Source organism: Patagioenas fasciata, chromosome 9, assembly GCF_037038585.1.
Source record: "Patagioenas fasciata isolate bPatFas1 chromosome 9, bPatFas1.hap1, whole genome shotgun sequence".
NCBI lineage: Eukaryota > Metazoa > Chordata > Aves > Columbiformes > Columbidae > Patagioenas > Patagioenas fasciata.
The window spans coordinates 19,131,515-19,152,458 of NC_092528.1; the positions used below are offsets into that span (position 1 = coordinate 19,131,515).

The 20,944-nt window shown below is 44.0% G+C and overlaps 2 protein-coding genes across 5 annotated transcripts in view; both read right to left on the minus strand.

Moving 5' to 3' along the window:
• TNIK (TRAF2 and NCK interacting kinase) overlaps positions 1-20,944 on the minus strand; it is a 418,581-nt gene that overhangs the window by 199,437 nt on the left and 198,200 nt on the right. The gene's annotated exons all lie outside the window — the stretch shown is intronic.
• The window catches only part of PLD1 (phospholipase D1), a 76,766-nt gene that overhangs the window by 22,681 nt on the left and 33,141 nt on the right, over positions 1-20,944 (minus strand). For 2 of the 4 annotated variants that reach the window (XM_065844155.2, XM_065844154.2), the window contains 10 exons: positions 15,731-15,789; positions 15,112-15,204; positions 12,317-12,469; positions 11,334-11,483; positions 9,965-10,048; positions 8,155-8,236; positions 5,053-5,163; positions 3,586-3,792; positions 2,706-2,922; positions 1,644-1,757 (listed from right to left, as the gene is read on the minus strand). In XM_065844155.2, coding sequence (XP_065700227.1) covers positions 1,644-1,757; positions 2,706-2,922; positions 3,586-3,792; positions 5,053-5,163; positions 8,155-8,236; positions 9,965-10,048; positions 11,334-11,483; positions 12,317-12,469; positions 15,112-15,204; positions 15,731-15,789 — 1,270 coding nt within the window. The remainder of the gene's footprint in view (positions 1-1,643; positions 1,758-2,705; positions 2,923-3,585; positions 3,793-5,052; positions 5,164-8,154; positions 8,237-9,964; positions 10,049-11,333; positions 11,484-12,316; positions 12,470-15,111; positions 15,205-15,730; positions 15,790-20,944) is intronic. The other 2 variants (XM_071812561.1, XM_065844157.2) reach the window with 2 other exon arrangements.

Consider the following 20,944-nt stretch of genomic DNA (forward strand, 5'->3'; position numbering starts at 1 on the left):
ATCTCCTCCAATAGAAGCTAGTCCTTATAAACTAAAATGAGATGATTAAAAATTTCATGTTCCCTCATTTAGTACAGCAGGTTTTGTTTGGTTTATTTCGTTTTTCCAAATAATAACAATGTCATCTTTTGATACCATTTTACATGTTGAACAAAGGGACCCCGAATTCCAAACAGATGGTGATTAAAAATGGCCTAAAATATTGTCAGATATACGGAGGTCCTTAGGGACATGGTTTAGTGCCAGTACTAGGTTAATGGTTGGAACTGATGATCTTGAGGGTCTCTTCCAACCAAACGGTTCTATGATTCCTCCTAACAGGATCTCTTTTCTAGAGCACATCTTTTGGGTGCAGACTGAACTCTCTTTTCTCTCTCCTAAGAAAAATATTTATAGTCTAGGCCAACATTTTTGGTTAACTAGCCTTATTTCCTGACCCTGAGAACAGCCTTCATCTACTGTACCAAATATTAGTGCAGTAATTACACAGTAACATGCCAGCATCAGAAGCCTTCTCCTAACCCAACGACATCACCAGGTAACCACAAAAACCCTTTAGGACCAAGAAAATAAAAAAATCCCTTTCAGCCATCAACAAAACACACATTGGCAGTGCAGCAAGACAGGTTAACACAAAGCAAGCCCTGCCAGCTCTGCCGCCACCCCAGCCAAGCCATGCCAGACATGCCACACAGCAGGGATGCTCCACAGCTGCCTTGGGAAGCAGGAGCTTCTAGTGAGAGTCCAGGTGGAGCTGGGGAACTGCTGACTCAGCACGTTCGAATGGGAATGGGTGGGACACACCATCCTGCCAAAACATTTTTCAGTGACTGACATTGACTCATGGATGAGCATGACGTGACCACAGGGGAGACCACACTTCGTTTCCATGAAGCAAATGCACCTCTTCCTTGTTACCTACCACTACTTGATAACCAATATTTTATAATCGGCAATCAGTGCCTTAGAGGAAGAAGCTGGCAAGAAGAGGATGTTGAAGAACTGTTCCTCACCCCATATCAGAGCTCAAAGGTACCTTGATGAGGTACCATACTGAGACAGGTCCTTTCAACCTCGGTCCAGAAGGTCAGAACAGCTCAGAGCTCATAACCACCTCACTCCTTTCTCAATCGAGTATGTTTTAATAGATTTTAATAAGGGGCAAAAGGGGGGGTCCCCCAAGTCTTCATCCAAATACAGGTTTCCTCTCTCTGCTTGCATTTCTCTTCCTGCATCAGACTTATCTTAAAATATCTGGTGTGGAAGTCCTCAATTCCAGTAACAGGTCCCTTTTCTTCCCAAGAAGAGAACTACTGAAATGAGCATCTACCAGAATCGGCTGTTTCCTCAACTCTTGCCTGCTATTTTTATTGCCTTTTTTTTTGGGGGGGCAGGGGGGGAAGGGTTAGTTTGTTGTGTTGGGCTTTTTGGTTTAGTTTTACATTATTATTTATGCTGCAGTTTTTGCAGTTTCTGGAGAAGGCTCTTCCATCAGCAGTCCTCAGAGGGGTGCTAAAGATGCTGGGAGAACAAGCAGCTAAGGCTGATCCTGGCACCCAACCTAACTCTCACCAGTGTTACAAAGCAAAAACATCGGCAGCTGAAGCCTAAAAGGATCTGCACCTCTGCCTTCCACCACTTACCCTCTCGAGGCTCAGCGAGCCCCTGTTTGGATTCAGTGTGGTGATGGAACATTTTCAGATGGGGCTTTAAGCTCTGGATTATATTCGGTTGACTTCTATTGGGGTTACAGTAACCTGCAGAAAGTCAAGATGCCCTATATATGGCAAATGCACACGTCCACTTCTGCCATACTGCTGCTGGATCCTGTCTGAAGACACCTTGTGTGACAGGAGCTCAAATGAGACATCAGTTTGCTGAAACTACAAGTGACCAACAGACAAAGGACTAAATTCAAGATCTGGCTGGTTTTAAATAAAATATGTTGAAATAGCAAAGCCACGGCTATGTCCTGAGGTGACTGCAAACAATGCTCCAGCAAGGCTTCCTCTGGCCTGAGGCAGGAGTAAGGTCTGCAGGGAGGGATGGAAACTCAGACAAATGCCCAACCTCAAGCAGTATAGAGCTTCAGGAGCTGAGGACTTCAGAAACAGATTTCAGGAAGGACTCCATGCTGGAACAAATGTCATGCTGATCCTTGGAACTTTAGCTTTGAACTTGCTTTCAATGTGAGGAATTAAAAGCTGCATTCAGATATTCAACTGTTGAATAGTCTCACCTCTCTAGTAAGTGGGTAAACTAGGAATATTTCCATTTAAGTGAACCAACTTAAACCTAGGTAACACTAGCCTACAAGTGGGGATAATCACATTCTGAAATTGTTTCTCTCATTATAATAAATATAAGTTGAAAAATGAAAGATCCAACTCTGCCTTGCAGAACAAAAATTTTCCAGCAGTATAAACATCAGATATCGTATACACTATATCACATAATCTAATGGCTCATGACAATTCCTAATGAACTAAATGCAAATCCACCTAAAGCTTTTCTTGTATATTTTGCACTGATACAAATTTATTTATTGACTACACAGTTATTCTTCTGATAGTTAAGAAATTCATCAACTTTTCTCCCTTACAAAGAACACATTATGCTAGATATTATGTGAATCTGTGTGTACACCCACCCACCCACCTCCATACATGCTTTATATGTTTTTTTAGTTGAAAAACATTACTTACTTGATTCACTGTCTATGCTGCTGACGCTGTCAGCATGGTGTATGCCGTGCTTATGGAGATGCTTGTAAATACTGAAAGTTGAAAACTTTTTGGGTTTGCCTATTCCTTTCATTTTTGATGTGTCTGGGGCATCATCAGCATTTCTCTGGAGCAAGTGGTTTTCTGGGGATGGAGCTTGAGATTGCAGTGGGACATGTTCAGATGGCTCCGCTGCAGACTTAAAAGACACAAGACATTGCTATAGGTGATTTACAGACACATCCCCATTTAATTACAGATTATCGTGCATATAAGTGCTCAGAAACAACCAGAAGCCAAGTTTTGCTCCGTGACAAAGACAGACTTCTGTGGGAACTACAAATGCTTTTGAGTGAGTCTGTACCAATGAAGTACATGACAGAAAACCCCATTAATGCTAACAGTACCTACTTCAATCCTATACATTTACTCTGGATTATTACTGCCCTTGAAATTCTTCATAAATCTAGACCTCTTAAAATGTTTTAGAGATCTTCAGATGCATACAGACCCAGGTTAACAGAAAGCTCAGCAAGAAGGCACCTGCTGAGGGTCTGAACATCCAGAAGTCTAAAGCACTTCACGAGTGCCTACCATGCATTTCTAGCTAGGTTTTATTAAGAATGTCATCTCCAAATTGTGCTCCAGGGGAAACCCAGCTGTCCGTCTCCACGCCCTAGCAAGGGCTGGTCAGGATCTAGCCCTAAAGAGTCATTTGATGTGTAGATACCTCCTCCTTCCTATTCCTATTAATCTTTAAATCTCCTAAACCCAACCCTACACTCAGAAGCAGTTACATCCTCACTACAAACCTGACACACCGATGGTGAAGGTGGCCACGAGCTGAAGCAAGCTCCCTTACCGCTAGGTTGGTCGATGACACCGACTTCACCGCCGTCATTCGTTTCACGCTGCCCACGTCCGTCAGGCGATGCTCATCATCGTCCCACCTGCCATATGCCAGGTCAATGCCACCCACAAACGCCACAGACTGGTCAACGATGACAAGCTTCTCGTGGTGGGCCCAGAGGTACACGGAGGAGGACACATGGTCTGGGTGTCTCATCACCTGAGGGGAGAACGAGAACCCAAGGTCAGTCTCATGACCCAATTCACACCTCAGCTTTTTTTGGCTGGGAAACACTGGAGTTTTTAAAAGATGCATCCACACAGACTGCTGGGATTACTGAAGCTACGCGGCTCCCCCTGAGTTGATTGTAGTTCCCAAGCAGCAGTGGTTACTGACGTTGGGATAGGTCACACAACAACAGCGTTCATAAGAGGACCATAGTCAAGGAAACTGTTTCAACAAATAAATCACACTTTCAGTAGAGCTATAATAGCTGAGCTTTCAAACATAGAGCCTGTTCTAAAAGAAAACAACATATTGGTGATCTGACTCACTTCTTTAGTTGTTGCCACTACATAAGTGAAATGAGAAGTTGGCTGTTTTTTTCCTCATTTAAAATCAGCAAGTCACTTGGCATTTGTTTATGAGATTCTTTTTGACATGTGTTTATGGTAAAATAATTTCTATATCTAAGCATAGAGTGTATGGTTTTATTTTTTATGTTAAGGTAGAGCCATTAGACCAGCTTCTTGGGGAAAAAAGCTAGAGAGTTACACCTGGCTGCTCCCAAAATCTGTTACACAAATAGCTTGTATCTTCCAGTTTCGCCTTCCACTCTTGCTGTGAAGATGGTGGTGAATCGATGGTTCTCTTCACCATGTCAGCTGATCAAGTGACAATAAATCTATTATTCCAGCAGTTTGTTAGCCACTCTCATGCATAATATATATCTTATTGCTCATTAAAATGTGCATGTCTCTAATTTCAAGAGACTGGATCTAGCCTTATTGACTGGTTCATCTGTCACAACCCATTTTCTGCTCGATGGCAGAGCAGCAGTGGAACAGCACAGGACAGCACGATGCTGTTCGTTTATGATGGGAACGTAAACATCCAGTGTTGAATCGTCATCTGTGTACGAACAGAAATGCCGAAATGAGACAACATTCTCAAAATGTAATTTTCCATTTGATGTAACCCCATTAACTCGTCACACGAAATATGTTTTCTGTGAATTAGATGAATAGTTGCTTTGGCAAGTCTAAATCAAGCAATTTTATGTTCAATTATAACCTAAAGAAATGAAGTTGCCAGATGCGGCAATAACCATATGGGTAATGTCTTCTCGGGCTATTCCCACTGTAATGGTGGGAAACACTGTTCTTCCAGTTTACACCCAAATACACTGAGGGTCAACACCAGCTATCGAGAGCAAATGAGTGCAAATGTCCTCCATACAACTGCCCGATGCACAGTTACCTTAATGTTTGGATGGAGGCGCATTAGCGTCCGCTTGCTGTATTCACTGTTGATCCCTAGGGCAAGTTCCACTTCTTTGTACAGCATAACGAAAATCCTCACTCCTTGTTGCTGTCAGAAATAAGAAGAAACACACAGGGTGCAGGTATTTTAATGGACACAGCTTTTCCCTGCTTCAGAAATGGCCAAAGAGGCAGCAAGCATGTTGTGCCTACAGAGATGCAGGCTGAGGTTATTTTTCCCTAGTTATGCTCTTCCAGATGCAGTATGTTGGCCCCAAAGCATGCTTAGGAAAGCTCTTCAGCCTCCAGAGAAAGGTTCAGTATCTGGATTCATGTGTAAAGAGCTGACCTATGCTGAAACCCATCAACAGGTCATTCTTACAGTTGCTCCTTTTAAACATCTTTTGAGGTAAAATTTTGAAAAGGTGATTCAGTTCAGTTTTCTGGTGTTTCATGTTGCCTTGAGGTCTGCCTATAGCTACCAGCATCTGCAGGACAACAATAGCAATGTAGTCATATGGACATCCCTCTCCTAAAGGGAATGTCATCAACACAACATCAGCAAAGAAGTTTTTTTCTGCTGGTGAAGCCGAATAAGCTCCTGGAATACAGTGAGCAGTGCTCAAAGGATGGTGCTTTCCATGAGCAGAATGTCATCTGCAGGAGAGTTTCTAAGGACACTTGTTAAAGCACTTTCAAAACTGCCAAGTACTTCCCAAACCTCAGCAGATGCTGGTCACACACTGGGACACCTTCAGTTGCCATAAATCAGCACAGTTTAAAATCCTGCAGTGAAGTCTGCCAGTTTAAACCTGGAACCTAAACTTTTCACAGCCTTTTAAGTTCCTGTTCCCATGAAGCTGCTACTGAGAGCTCAGGCAGTCTCCAAATTGTGAAGGATATTCTGCTCCTCAGAGCACCCAGAGAAGCCCAGGGCAGCCCACATAAAGGACGGCCATACCCCAACACAGACATCAGCTTGCCAACCACTCTGCCAAACCAAGGAAATACCACAAGTGAGAGAGCAGGCAAGTATTTCCAGGAACTAACCTTAAAACACTTCTCTCTCTTACAAGGTATTTATAGCCATAGGAAAATCCATGTCAACATGACAAACAAAGCCAAATTCTTCCAGCGAGTTAGCCCTGTGGCAGTGTTTGCATTTGCCAGAACATAAGACTACAAATCAACAACAGTCAGACACACAAAACTCTTTTTTTCTAGGCATGCAGAAGGGCGAGGACTGCGATTACAACTGGTTTGGAAGGGGAGGGAGTCAAAGACTACTTCAGGACATCCACTTGGACTTCTGCCCTTCTAACACATCACAAGTTCAAGAGACTTTCCTGGCCGCGACTCCCTTCCTGACTCACTGCTCATGTGGGACAAACCACCATTCCCAGCCCTGCCGTTATCAGGGGCTGGGTGAAGAACTGAAGATCAGCGACATTCACAAACATCATGCTCAGCTTCTCTGCCTGGCTCACTTGGCTCCATGAAACTTGCTCTCTATAATCTGGATCCAGACATGTAATTGGAAAGCAGAGTACAGCCAGCAACAAAATAAACTGTTTTCTGAGATGAAAATGCTCAAAGAGAAACAAAGGTTGTAGTTGCAGTTGCTCATATCTCAACATGCTGCACAAGAAAGGAGAGTGTGCAATAGCACAGAGCTTTGTATGGGAATCCTGAACAGGAGGTTCAGGGAAGGCACCAAGTCAACTGCAGGTCTGAGCTTTTCTGTTCATGAGGAACAGCAACAGCAGAGAAGGAGAAATTAAAACAGAGAGGGGAAAAAAGCCTTATCAAGTTTATACAAGCATTTGCTTACTGAACATGGGCATTTATGGTCTCAGATAACACGGCAATGCAAACAGGAGTTCAACTCTCTGAGTCATGTAAACAAGCCGAACACCAGAGTCCAGCTCTGGGGAACGTGATGCCACTTGTTTTGGTTTTTTTCCCATGCTTTGGTGAAGCCCTTTCCACACATCCCTTCTCCACAGCAATGCACCAGGACCCTCCAGACTAGAGTCTCCACCTGAGAAGGGACAGGCAGGGAGGGGACACCTCATCCTCCTCCTCTTAGGGGTCACAAGAGCCATGAGAATATAGAAAGGGGTGGGTAGGAACAAAGGAAACCAGGAGACATACACTCAATAAGAGGCAGCTACCAAAAGATTTAAATATTTTCTAATCATATAAGTTGTCCTTGGAAATAAAAAAAATAATAATAATAAAAACAAAAAAGCCTTTCAGGCTTTGGCTTTTCTTACCACTAAAATTCATTATTATCAATGCTAGCAGCTGTGAAAGGACAAGAAGAGCTTTGGGCAGCCTGGTCCAGGCAGGATGAGGGCAAGGGAGGCTCCACCAGGGATAACAGGGCTGGGGAACACCAGGACAATGTTTAAGGTCAACAGGCACTTCTTCACTATAGCAAGGAATGATGGGTGAACAGCAAGAACACCAGTTCTTTAGTGTTTAGTTGTAGCAAGGACCTACACAATGTATGAAGTACAGAAAAGAAAAGCAAATGAGAAGGCTATCGTGAGATAGCATGAACCTCTGGATTATACCAAGTGACTTTTTGCTAATGACATAATTATTTTCTTGCCAGACTGACTGGGTCTTTCACAGCTTCAGCTTGGAAAACCGCAGCACAGAGACACAGCACGTGGTAATGACAGCCAGGATCTGCACAACAGTCACCTACAAACCATCTACTAAGAGCCACCAAAAGTGCTCAGTCTTTCCCGTACCTCTGAATTACACGTACCACAAGGAGAGCCCCTGACAGCAACAGCTCTTTGACCCCACCAGGAGCTGGGTAGTCATAATGCAAGGCTTAAGTGACCCAAACCTTGAAGGGTCAATGAGAGGGTCTAACCTCCTGCCTCTGAGCTCTTCCAAACACAAATGGAGAGAAAAATCAAAACGAGTTGTTTTCTGAGGCCACCTGAAGTGAGGCTAGGCCAGCTCTAACTCTCATCACTACCAAACCAAAGGGTGCAAACGCTCCAGTCCCAGTATGACCCTGTAACTGGGTGGGCACATGGGGTCTTCTGCAGGGCGAAGGTTGCAGTTGGAGCTCACTTACTGCTTTCCGCTTGAGGATGCAGTCCAGCCGCCAGCGGTTTCCTTCCACAACGGGTCGTTTCATGAAGATTTCTGGGCTCAGCCTAAAAAAATAGAGGGGGTGGAAAAAACACAGCATATGTAGTCTGCAAACAAAGTGTTGGCCTAAATAATCAACTTGGGAAGCAAAGAAATCAAAGTTTATATAAAGCGGATGTGAAGGCTCATGTCCCAAAGTGATGCGTTCTCCAATGTCATGCTCTTTGTTTTTTAATAACAGAGAATTATAGAGAGCAGGAGATGTGTCCAGCATATTCATCTTGGTATTCAACAACCCATGAGACCAAATTTAACAGTGATGTACAAATGGAGAAACTTGGATTCTATCTATGGAAGAAAGATGCAACGAAAGAAAATCCCAAGGCAGATTCGAAAGAAATGTGTAGATGTAAAAAAATAAATAAGAGTGGGATTTCAGTTCTCCTGGTACTTAAGCTGAGCAGAATAGATTTGTGCTCAATTTTCCTTCCTGCCTAAAGACAAAGCAATATGATCTCTCAACAGGACATTTTATTGATTCATAGCTTTAAGGATTACAAGGAATAATTAAGCAATCTCCTCTAACTCCTGCACAGGAAGGTGACAGAACTTCATTCCTTTACTTTCATACTGAGCATGGGAACTTGTGCTTGATTAAAGCATATTGTTACATCCTAAAAACGTGCTTAGAAAACGGCATTTATATCTGAAAGTTGGAGTTTAAGATAAGTTTTGCAATTCCAAGGTACATTAACAATTGTCTGGATAAAATGGTACGAGGCAATGGGTCTGAAATGCAATTTTTGCATTAATACCTGATTGTACCACATGGGGATCCAGAAGCACTGAGTTTATCTGTGGTCACATTAGGAAACAGGTTTGCCCCAGTAAGAGTGTTTAGTTTTCTCATAATTGCTACCTAAGAATTAATCCTCCCAGTTCCTATGGGCAGTAGATTAGTAGTAAGAGGTTTATTTTACAGATGGAGAAAGAGGAGCACATAAATGTGCCCAAGGTTAAAGAGGACATAGCTTGGGAGCCTGCCCATCCCATCCCATCCCATCCCATCCCATCCCCAAAGTCTAGCCTGACTCAGCCAGATCGGCCTCCACAAAGGCAAAACACAGGCAAACGGTGTCCAGCCAAGAAACTCTGTCCTGAGCCTGTGAGAACACTCTTTTCCTGCCTCAAACAGGAAACAGAGCACTGCACAAACATATTGAATTACTAGTTAAGAAGGGTGCAGAGCCAGGTCCGTCAGCAGCCACACAGCTCAGGGAAAGGATGACAAAATTTCCCCTCCATTGCCTGGCAGGTCAAAATCACACCTCCCAAGATGTTCTCATCACTGGCATGAGACTCCCCAAAACACTGAGGAGGAGCTGAAAGGATGGTCCCAAGCAAAATGACACGGGAAGAGCACTGTCAGAGGTGTTTGAGTGTCCCTGTTCCCTTATACACCAAAAAACATTCTCATCCCTTGGATTTGTAGTGATTTACGCTCCTGACTTGCACAGCAAGCCATAACATTTTTAATTCAGGTGGTGCCTTTGTGCCATTTCAGGCCTTTCCGTGGAAGGAGACAATCAAGCCGTCGATTTCAAGCATGCGCTTTTGCTGCCAACCCTCCTGAAAAGGCCTTTGAATACAACACAAGGAGATGTTTGGGTGTGCTGCCAAACCATCTGGCCACACGGCTCGCTGCCATGCCATAGGGCCTCCCAACAGTGTTGCATTGTCGGGAACGTCCTGAGAGAGATGCTTGGTCAACATCCAAATATCTAAGTACACACCACCAATCTGTGATGAAAATTTCCTCCTTCGCAGCTTCCATGGCATTTGCGACGTCTTCAAAGTACCACTTAGCATTGACATACCTGTAAAAGCAAACACAGTACAGAGATTTAGGTTTCCTCCCCCTTCCTTAAATAAAGTCCGTAGTGGAAGACCGACGAGGTTCTGTGTTAAATGACATTTACATCATCTTCTCAAACGCAAACACAAACCTAATTTTGAGAATTAGAGAGAATTTCATGCTGCTATGAGTAGCTTAATGAAATAGCACAATAAGATATTATTAAGTGCCACTTTGTACTTCTGCCAACCACACACAATATTCTCGGGTTTTACTTGACATGCAAGCTAGGTTTGACTCTCAGAAAAGGACGGCAGAGTGGTGTTCGCCTTGATTTATGGCAATTATTTGGGCAGAGATCGCTGCAGGGCAGAAGCTGCAGTGAGAGCAATGTGAGGGTTTGGTTCCAGCTAGAATCAATTTTTTTGAGGCGCTTCTGGGAATGGCTTAGTGCAATTAGGTTACACAAGAGATAGGAGGATTTGTCGGAGGATTTCTTGTGGGAATGCTGTACGCATAAAGACCAGTCACTCTCAGACTATACCCAAATTTGCATTTGCTGATTCTCTTTCATTGCAAAGCCAATCTGCAAGGCCTGAATCTGATGCTGCTCCTCAATCAGATGAGTGACATTTCCATTTGAACACATCCATGCTGCCTGGAAGGGCAATACTTCACTACAGGATGAGAATTAGCCTTGCAAATGCTGTGAGCAGGACATATCTTGCATTTCAGAGCATGAAGGACATGACCAGACCATCAGCTGCAGAGGAGCACAGGCAGGACAGGCTGCAGCACAGCTGCTCCAGGAGGGAGCAATAGACAAGGGAGTAGCCAAAGAGGCAAAAGTTTTCAATAGCATCTGCCTTCACATGGCCTTAAAACCCAGACCCCAAAGACCTAAACCCTTAAGAAACAGTGTTTCCAGAATCAGAAACTGGGATAAAATTGAAGCCAGGCATGTCTTTGTGAAAGAGTATTTCTGTTTTTAATTCATAAGCATCCTGCCAATTAAATGTGCATCAAAACATAATTTTTATCTTTACAATAATAAATACCAAACATGCTCAAATTCAAATAGAACCTGATGTTTCAAAATGCTATTAGCTGTGATGCAAAGGATCAAAGCACTCCTGTCACCAGTACTGCTATTCTGTTCTTAGTGAAGAAAGCCTCATTTTTTGCAACTTGTCTAATTATCATCAAACGCAACCAGTTCTGTCCATCAGACCCGGGCTAACGCGAGCAGGCGTGTGCCATCACCACAGCAGGTGACAGCACCCAGGACACTGTGACATGGTCCTCACCACTTGGCCAGCGTGTTCTCCTGCACGGCTGCGTAGGAGCCAAAGCGATGCTCCTTGAGGAAGGCCTTGCCATGCTTCTGAATGAATTCATCGATGCCCTGTCTCCACCACTGGGCATGTCTGTAGCTGTTACACTTCAAAATCAGTGACCTGTAAAACAGAAGGTGTGTGAGACAGGATGCTGAAGCTATGCAAATTTAATTGGACTGCTCCTCACTGTCTACTCATGTTGACTAATACACCTCTATCAGTCATGTTTTATTCAAGCAAGAAGTAAGGAATAGCAAAGGTCTTTGCTCTTTTGTCTGCAGAAGAATAAATCAGCACTGAACTGATCCAAGTGAATACCACAGTGTTGCTCTGCTGAGTATAAAAAAAATCCACCAGATTTAAATTAAGAGTACCAGCTTCACTTGGAGAAGAGCTGGACCTAGTTTATGATATATTTTTCAAAAGATGAATTTATACTGTATGCTACCGTAAAAATATTAAATACCTCTTTATCCCAACTACTCTACCTTTTGGGTAACATGGGGGTTGGACTAGATGACCTTTGAAAGTCCCTTCCAACCCAAACTCTTCTATGATTCTATTCTAATTCTTCAATTGGGATGCAGAGGAATGTGTCCCTGCTTGCAGCACAGAGGAACAGAGTGCCTAGAAAATTACTGAGAGCAACCACTGCAAAAACAGACCGTGCAACTCAATGTGCACTGTACCCCTAGGCCTGAGCAAGAACCGCAGGGATGGACAAACAGCAGCTGAGGCTCCAAATGCCTCATTAAGACATCGGAAACAATTAGCATTAGGGGCCAAATCCCCAGCAGGCATAAACACACCAGCAGCTGCTCCACGGCAGCTCCCACACCTTGTTAACTCCTTCCAGAGCAAAGCATCAATTCTTCCTTAAAAAAGCAAAAGCAAAGGGTGGGAAAAAAAACAACAAAAAAAAAAGAGGTCAGAATAAAGACTGTATTTCTTACCTAGAGAGATTGTCGATCTGCAACCCATATTTAGTTTCTGTTTCTTTCTGGCCTATTTTAATGTTGAATTCCTTATCTACCAGCAGGACAAAGGCAATGGCCCCCGAGTCTGGCTTCATGTAGAGCAGGAAAGAGTCCTTCACCACCAGCCACCTGTACGGGCACAGCAACCAGGTCACTTGTGGTTCCCCCATGCTGCTCTTCAACACATGAGCCATGAAAAACTAATGAAGTGTAAAGGTGTTTCCTTCAAAACAAGTGCAAATCATTCATCAGGGAAAGGAAAGAATTCAACTAAGTTAAAATTTCTTTTCAGGTGCTAGTCCAGTGTATGGTTTTCTTGAGCAAAATAGTACCTATTTTATGAACCTGGGTAATGAGTTTGGATTCAATATAAAACTTTCAGAGTTATTTGCATGACTCCCTTGTACAGGAGCCTTTGAAAATATGTGGTTTTGTGTCTAACAAAATCAGTGAGACCCTCCCTGCTCACAAACCTCCCAGCCAGGTGCTCCAGCACTGGGCAAGGTGCAACAAAGATTCTTGTTTTTATTCAACTTGTATGCTATATAGAGAGGCAATAAGAGAATTACTTGACATTTGTAACATTAATTATGATGCTAGGATCACTTTAACTCCTATCAAAATATATAAACGGGAAAGCTTTTATTGCCAAGCAACAGGCACCCTGTTAGAAACACATGATGAGAGATGACCAGCAGGTTTTACTTAAATACCATAGCCTGAAAGCAACTCTGGGAAAAAACAGAAAAACAAACACCACATTTTTTACTGTGAATGGCATTTCTAATTTTTTCTCCCCCTGCGGCGTAGCTGGGGTAACCAGCCCCCTCTGTCCCACACAGGTCTCCACCACCAGACCTCCGCCTCATTCTTCTGCACACTCAGAAACACACAAAGCAACAGAAAATACCATAAAAATCTGTTCTTCCTTGTATCTTTAGTAACAGCCTCAGCTCCTCATCTACTTCCAGATCCCATATTTTTTCCTTTGCTTTCAGGGCCCTGAAAAAGTTATCCCAGCATCACCTCTCATCTGGTGTTAAAATAACTCCCCCCTCTCCATTTGGCCCATGATTTCACTCCAAACATCCCCACAAAGTACATTTCCAAGCATTTGCCTTTCCAGTTTTCCCAGGTAGCTCTCCATGCCCATTCATGGCATCACCCCACTGTCCTCTTCTTCATCTCCTTCCATAGCCCCTGTGGCCACAACACACCCAACCTACCATGATAAGTGAAATTAATTTGGGGTATAAACCTCCAATGCCCACGGCAAAGCTGTTTTGGGAAAAGGACAACCACAGTCTGCCCCATGCTTGAGGGGGAAACTGTGCCCCCAGCCTGACATGCCCTAAAATCCCTCACTTACACAACCCTCATTGTGAAATATTTTGTTATTTGCATATTTATTGATGCACAGGCTGTCAGTCCCGGCAGGCCATGGCAGGGATTCGGTGCCCTCTTGTGTCACTCTGCACACAATCCCACTCAAACACTTCCATCCCCTTTTCAGGCTCTAAGTGAAAATTAAGATCCATCAGAGCTGGATGTGCTACTGTCCCCACTAAAGCCTGAGTTCTGCATAACGTAGAGCAGAGTTAACTGAGGGGTATCAAGAGGAAAAGATGGTTTTTTTGCATAAAAAATAAATAATAATTGGAAACAATTTAATGATTTGACCTGGAAGAAGGTCACATCTTCATCTCTTTGTGTACTCATTATGGAGATCATCTGTAAAATTTGAAAGCCTATGAAGAAATAGTACCTTTTCTTCACAAGAACACAGAAAGGTTTTATTGGAAAACAGAATTTAAGATAAAACTAACAACAGCCCACTAAAATCCAAGAGTGGATAATGCTTGGGGAAGCTCTTACAGACCAAGAAATCGTCACTCTCGGACAGATATGTGCTATTTGGATTTCCAAAAGGAAAGATTTGCCCAAGGGAGGGCAAGCTCCAGGAAATACCCTGTTTTTGGGATGTCAGCTGGTAACACACACACTCCTCCATAACACATTTCCCTGTGCTGCAGCCCCAGGATACACTGAGCTCCAACACTGAAGATAAAGGCATGGGAACAGTAAGTTACTTCTGTCTGCAGCAGGAATGGACATGGGAATGGTATGGCTCATAAAAGGTCCCAAAAAAACCCCTGTATTTACGCACATGCAGTAATAAGGAAGAAGCAAACATATTTAATTCCAAGGTTATTTACACCAAACAGAGCTCCTTACTGCTGCAGGTCCTGTCTGATTTGATCCAGCTCCAAAGCAGCCCAGCCAGTGTTTCTATTAATTGATTTTCTTTTTGTAAATTGAAGAAAGGAAGCTCAGAAAATGCAGCTGAAGCCTGGCCTGGGCAGTGTCACCAGCTGTGTCCCCTTCCAAAGTCACGAAGCCCCGTGGGCACTCCTGCAGCAGGGAAAGCTGGGCACAGGCCAGGGGATTAATGCCATTTCTGCCACCTCAGTGCTGTAGGAAATCCCAGTTTTCCCCCGGAGCAACACATCCCTTCTATGAACACCAAGGCAGGAGAAAAAACCATAAAAACAATCAACAAACACACACCATCCTCCACAGAGGAGGATCAGGGGAAAAGAGCCTCCAGACCCTTCTGATTTGAAAATCCATGGCTTTTGTAAAACAAACAAACAAACAAACCCGCAAGAATCTCCCTTGCAGACTTTTTGGGAGAAAAAGACAAATGAGGGTTTTTGTACGTGTGACGGAGGAGCACAAAGCATCGCCACCTTTCCCCATCCCAGCAGTACCTCTTGGACCATCGGTAGCACATCCTTCCTTGGCCGCAGCAGTTCAGGCCAGGGATGCGGTGGCCCCCGGAGCGCTTCATGATCAACCCTTCTCTGCAAGGACAGAAACACGGTCAGGACGGGCAGCACGGTTCTCCTGGAGCTGCAGGACGTCTCTCAGGTGGAGGATCCCTGCTGAACTCTCAGCCCCTGGTCCCAGGGATGGCTTCTCCTGCCTCCATGTGTGCCTGAGCAGCCTCTGTACCACTGCCGTAAAAGCTGGCAACAGGGCAAAAATAACACTACAAAAGGATATCATGCAGATTTAAAGAGTGCAGGGCCCTGTTTTATAGCACAAGCATGAGAACAAGCAGGTCAAGACATTTCAGGGAGAGAATTGGAGAAACCTCATGAGCCAGTGCGTGAGCTGCAGCCCATGTCTCACACAGCAGGGCCCTCAAAACTGTTTCCCAAAGCTGTAGCATTTCTCTCTCAACATTAATATTTTCTATTCGGATAGCAAAATTTTCCCCCAGTCAGTTATTTGCAATAAAGGAAAACTATCAATTTGAACAATATTTATTTAAAAGGCTCTGCTCTTTGTGAACTGTAACTGACAAAGACACAGCTCAGGACTCACATGCCCTTTGGTCCCAGGTCGTGGATGAATGACAGCTGGCTTACTCCAATGAACTCCATCTGGGGAAAGAGAAAAAAATTCCCTCCTCTTTTATACTCTGAAATTCACAAAAGATTTTGCTTCATCAAAATAATGTCATAAAGATAGACCCTATAAAAGATTCTAAGCAGAAGCTACCCACCATCACTTAAACATCATCAAGACAACTAAAATAAGTAGTTTGGGGTTTTTTTTTTGCTTCTTTGTTTATTTTAAATGTACTCTGGAAAACACATTTCAGGCAGCCAGGACAATCAAGATCAAATGTATCATAGGGACTCCCTGGTGTCCTCCCTCCTGGATCACTGGCTGAAACAAGGATTCAAGTTTGATGCTGTTTGGGGGCCTGTGTGAACCTGGCTGGTTGTCTGAATCCTCTTGTTCCTCCAGTGACCTCCATAGAAAGGCTGAAAGGGAATGAGCACACACATCCAGGGATGTGAGAACCCCATTCCCTTTGAGTCTTCTACCCCATGGTCACACACCACATGGGGGTTCAGCCACTCACAACCCACATGCGTCCTCCAAGATCACCATGGCAGGTCACTCCCGCTCAGTGCTGTACACACGCCATGGCCCCAGGAGCCAAAAAGTCAGAGCGGGGCAGGAGAAGGAAAGTTCAAACACATTCCCCATGACTTCTGCTGGTCTTCACAGCAGGCACAGCCTGGGGCACCTACATGCTGTACTACCAGCTTTACCAGCAACTCTGAAATTGAAGCAACCTGCCTCACTGTGGCGACTCCTGCTTCAGTGGAGATTACAGAGGAACATACTGACAAGCAAGGCCAGTGAGAAAGCACAGCACAATTACATTAACCTCTAAAAATAGGACACCAGGCGATTTCAACCGAGCAGGCTTTTCTTGGCACAGCAGGACATTCCTGACAGTCTGGTGGTTATTAGCCCTGGGCCCCATTAGGAAGCAGAAACTCCTGCCCTGGGCATCCCATGGAGGACAGGTCCGGGTCAGCGGCAGCTCTGAGAAGCAAATGCCTTGCATGGTGGAGGCTTGTCTGCACCCAGGCACTTTTAACTCAATTCTCACATAAAACTGTGCAAGTTCAGAAAGGTGCTCAGGACAGGAGCTGCTCGTCCCTTCGGTCAGGCTGCAAGCCAGAGACAACCCTCTCACCACATGTTTTGGCAATGAGGCTGGCTGGGACCGAAGCCCAGAACTCGACCCACGTTCCCGACCACAGCTGGGACATGGGACAACCCCAGGGCCAGCTTCAGGCCATGCCCAGCCATGTATCACAGCAGCCAAGGTGCCAGCACCCAAGGAAGGGCTCTCCTCCAAGGTGGCCAATGTCACCTGCTCTTCGGCAAACCAGCCTCAGGGTTCTCATGGGTAAAATCCAATTTTGCACAGGCATTAATTACACAGGTGGACCCATAAGTCTCAGAGATATTCTCAAATACTAAATCACAGAATGTCCTGAGTTGGAAGGGACCGACAAGGATCATCGAATCCAGCTCCTGTCCCTGCACATGACAACTCCACAGTTGACACCATGTGTCTGAGGGCATTGTCCAGTATCTTCTTGAACACTGCCAGGCCGTGACTACCTCCCTGAGGAGCCTATTCCAGTGCTCCACCACTCTAATGTAACATAAAAGAATACCAGTAAATTTGGACCAAAAGTCTGTCTTGAAGTTATGATGAGTCCAGCTCAGGCTCCCCTCCCCAACACCACCAATTTTGCCCCACAGAAGAAGTAGTAGGAAAGAAGATCCTTCCTCATCCTCCTCACACTCTGCTGCTCCTTCACAAACTTCTCACACCAATAAGGCCACAGAGAAGAACAAAGAATCTGTTGTTCTCCCCCGAGTAGCTCAAGGACATAACGTAACCTCTATTCAGCAGAGACAAACGGAATGCCCTCATTTCCGGGTGATTTCAGCCAGTTTTCAGAAAGCGGCTAGGACAAGTTCTTCCATGCTGTTACTAACAGTCTCAGTATCACTGAGTGTTCTGGAAAAGCACCATCCGTGACCTATGGACGTGTTAGCTGTTTCTGCAGTGACATTCAGAGCATCTGAAAACCCGGAGTATCTCAGAGGTCTCAGTGAAATCTCAGGCCATTTCTTTGCCCTGGATCCCATTTTCATTTCTTCAGAAAATGGCTGGCATACCCCACCAGACAAACCAGACACTCAGACATCTCTCTCACAGTGGGCACACAAAAAAACCCCACATACAAATGTCAAAACCCTTTGAAAATGTTGCCTGCAACCAGAAAGCTGCCAGCAATTTGAGGAGTACTGTATGCAGAGAAATAACTGTCCTCAAAGAACCGAAAAGAAAAAAAGTAGGAAGAAATTACTTGCAGAAATAGAACTACTACTCCATAAAAATTAGAGAAAGCTTGTCTGGCTCTTCAGCCAAGGAGTCCTTGAAATGGCAGTGACAGTGACAGGAGCCCATCCAACATGTTGATCAAGCAGCTCCAATTAGAAGCTTTGTTTTGTAACCAAAAAAATTTAAAAAGAAATAAAAAAAAAAATCCACCAGTTACAAGGAAAATTCCTCAGTGCAATGGAAAATATCTGATTGAATGATTTATTATGACGATTATTGCTGCATTAGCTATTTTTACTGTTAAAGTGCCTTTCACCCGAGGTGCTCGTCATTCACAGAAGCAGCGAGAGGGGCAGGCAGAGCAGTGATGTGCTTTCATCTCCCTCACATCTGAATTCCTGCGCTGCCCAGCTGCCTCCCTGGGGAGCCGGCATCCTGCTCTGGTTTCACAGCGATCTGCAGCAGAATATTTTCAGTATGAGATACGGGCCTAGAGAATGCAGTTTCAATGACACTGTTGTAGCAATAAAAAGAAAAGAAAATATAAACCAGACTGGAGCCATCAACTGCAGAAAGACATGCTACGAAAGGTGGAGAACCAGCTGCAAGGTGCACAAGCCATGGTTTTAAACCATTCAATTCTGCCAGCTATGTTGAGCATGCATGATTTATGTAAGCAAAAATTTCATGCAGCATCTGCATTTCAGAAGGAATTCAGCAGCTCCACCCTGTGTTTTCATTTTGACTCTTGTTTTTAATTTAGTGGGTTAAAAAACTCTTAGAGCTGATTAGCAGCTGTGGCTAGCAATAAAATGAAATGACACCACTGTTCAGAATAATATCATTCAGCAACAAGATGCCAACCATTTTTTACACATAAAATTGGCTTATACTAAACTCAAATTTTAAAAAATATTAATGTGCTAAAGCTCAAGTGCAATAACTAAAAATAGTGAAGGGTTGGGCAGGGACCTTTGCAATGGTCTGTAAATCCAAAGCCATACTACAGGTAAAACAGCAGCCACTCTCATGTATCCGAGTTGTTCTTATATTGCACTGCTTCCACTTAAGACAAGGTTTTACAATCACTAAAGCTCATGGAAAATACTAGAGACATGCACTCTGGTTCAACTAAATCTTCTTTTTCATTTTGCTTATGGATGTTTCAATTATTGCAGGTCACACAAAAACCGATGCAGAGGCACAATTAATAAAGTTTTTAAATGGAATACAATCAAGCCCACAGGCCCCATTTCCTAATGTATTTAGGCTATATTTGTCCAATTTCCATTTCCCAGCAAAATACATGGAAAATTAACACACTGAGATTCCTACAACATTAATTTTAATGGTAATTGGCTTGAAGCACTTCCCCCTAGCAGTACTATAAAAAGGTTTTGGAAAGGACTAGAAGATGAGAGGTTTAATCACAATCCAAGTAGCCAAAAAGAAAAAAAAATAGCTACAAAGTCTGGGTTCTGATCATGAAATACAATGCACCTACCAAATTACTTGTGAACTGCGCACAAAATGCTCTGTTACAATGAATGCCGAGAAATTCAGGGAAATGTGATAAGGCTGTAAGTTTTGTCATTCAGAATGACCTAGTCAATTCAAGGGACACTTGGTATATCTGTAAATGATGATGCTTCAGCAGGTTTATTTCCACAGCCTGCAGGAACATCACATAGAAAGGCTAGAGGATGTACAACCTCTACAACGCCATGTGGTCACCATGAATCTGATCCTCAACCTACCAGGGATTTCAGGTCTGCAAAGCCACTACAAGCTTGACTTGCAGGCTTGATTCTCCCAGTGCACAGTACATCCTCAAGACAGCATAGAAAGCAATGATCCTCTCACTGACAAATAATAAATTAACCACAAAAGATGCAAAAAAGTTAATTAATTTAATTGTGCATATCAGATGTAAAAATGTCTCCAAGGAGATGTGATTGACCCAAGCAGGGTCTTCATAAGGACCAAGGGTTACACACCAGGCAGGTCACAGCTTGGCGCTGAAGCTCCATGTCTGACTTTACAAGGAATCTAGAATTCTAAAAAACACCCTGGTCATGGATTTGATGAGAAGAACACACAGGAGTCAAAACGTGCTCCAAGATTAAGCCAGCTATAACATTTGTCAGTGCCAAGGCAAAAAGACTTCTCAACCACAGGAAGAACAAAGCCCTCATCTCGTTCTCAGGAGGACAAACGCAGTTCCAAGGTAAAAGACAGAAATCTTCACTTTAGTCTCTAGTCTGAGAATGGTGAGGGTTGTTTTGGGTTTTTTTTTTTTAAAGGAAACATTTTTCTCCCTGTGCTTCCTTACAGGCTGTGAGACCTGCTGCGATGCCCCCATTAGCAGCGAAGTCCTCGCTGAACGCTTTGCTGCAGCCAAAACCAGTGAAAGCCAACAATAAACTGAGGATTTATGTGCAAAGTGACATCTGGCTCTGGAGGCTGGGGACAGAAAGGCAATTCAGTGCAGAAGGAGGTGACATCCCACAGCTGCCCAGGCAAGGCAGGACTGACTGCTCGTCTCCTCACCCGGCCCCCACCACGGCAACCTGGCCTGAACCACAGCCTGGTCAAAAGATCACCCATGTTCTTACACAGGCAGAAATTCTCCAAAATAATTGAAAAAAAGCAACGCCTGCCTAACAGCGACAAGACGGAGCTGCACTGTAAAATAACTCTCCCCCGCCTTGCATATGCTACTGATCAAAATTGCCAAGTTATCCCAGACTTGCCTTTAGAACAAAAGATTTGCACATGTTCCACATGCAAACTAACACAGCTCTTGACTGCACTGGACTTAAGCTCTACAGTCTGTCCCCAAAAGAAGCACTCTAAGAACCACAGTTCCTCTC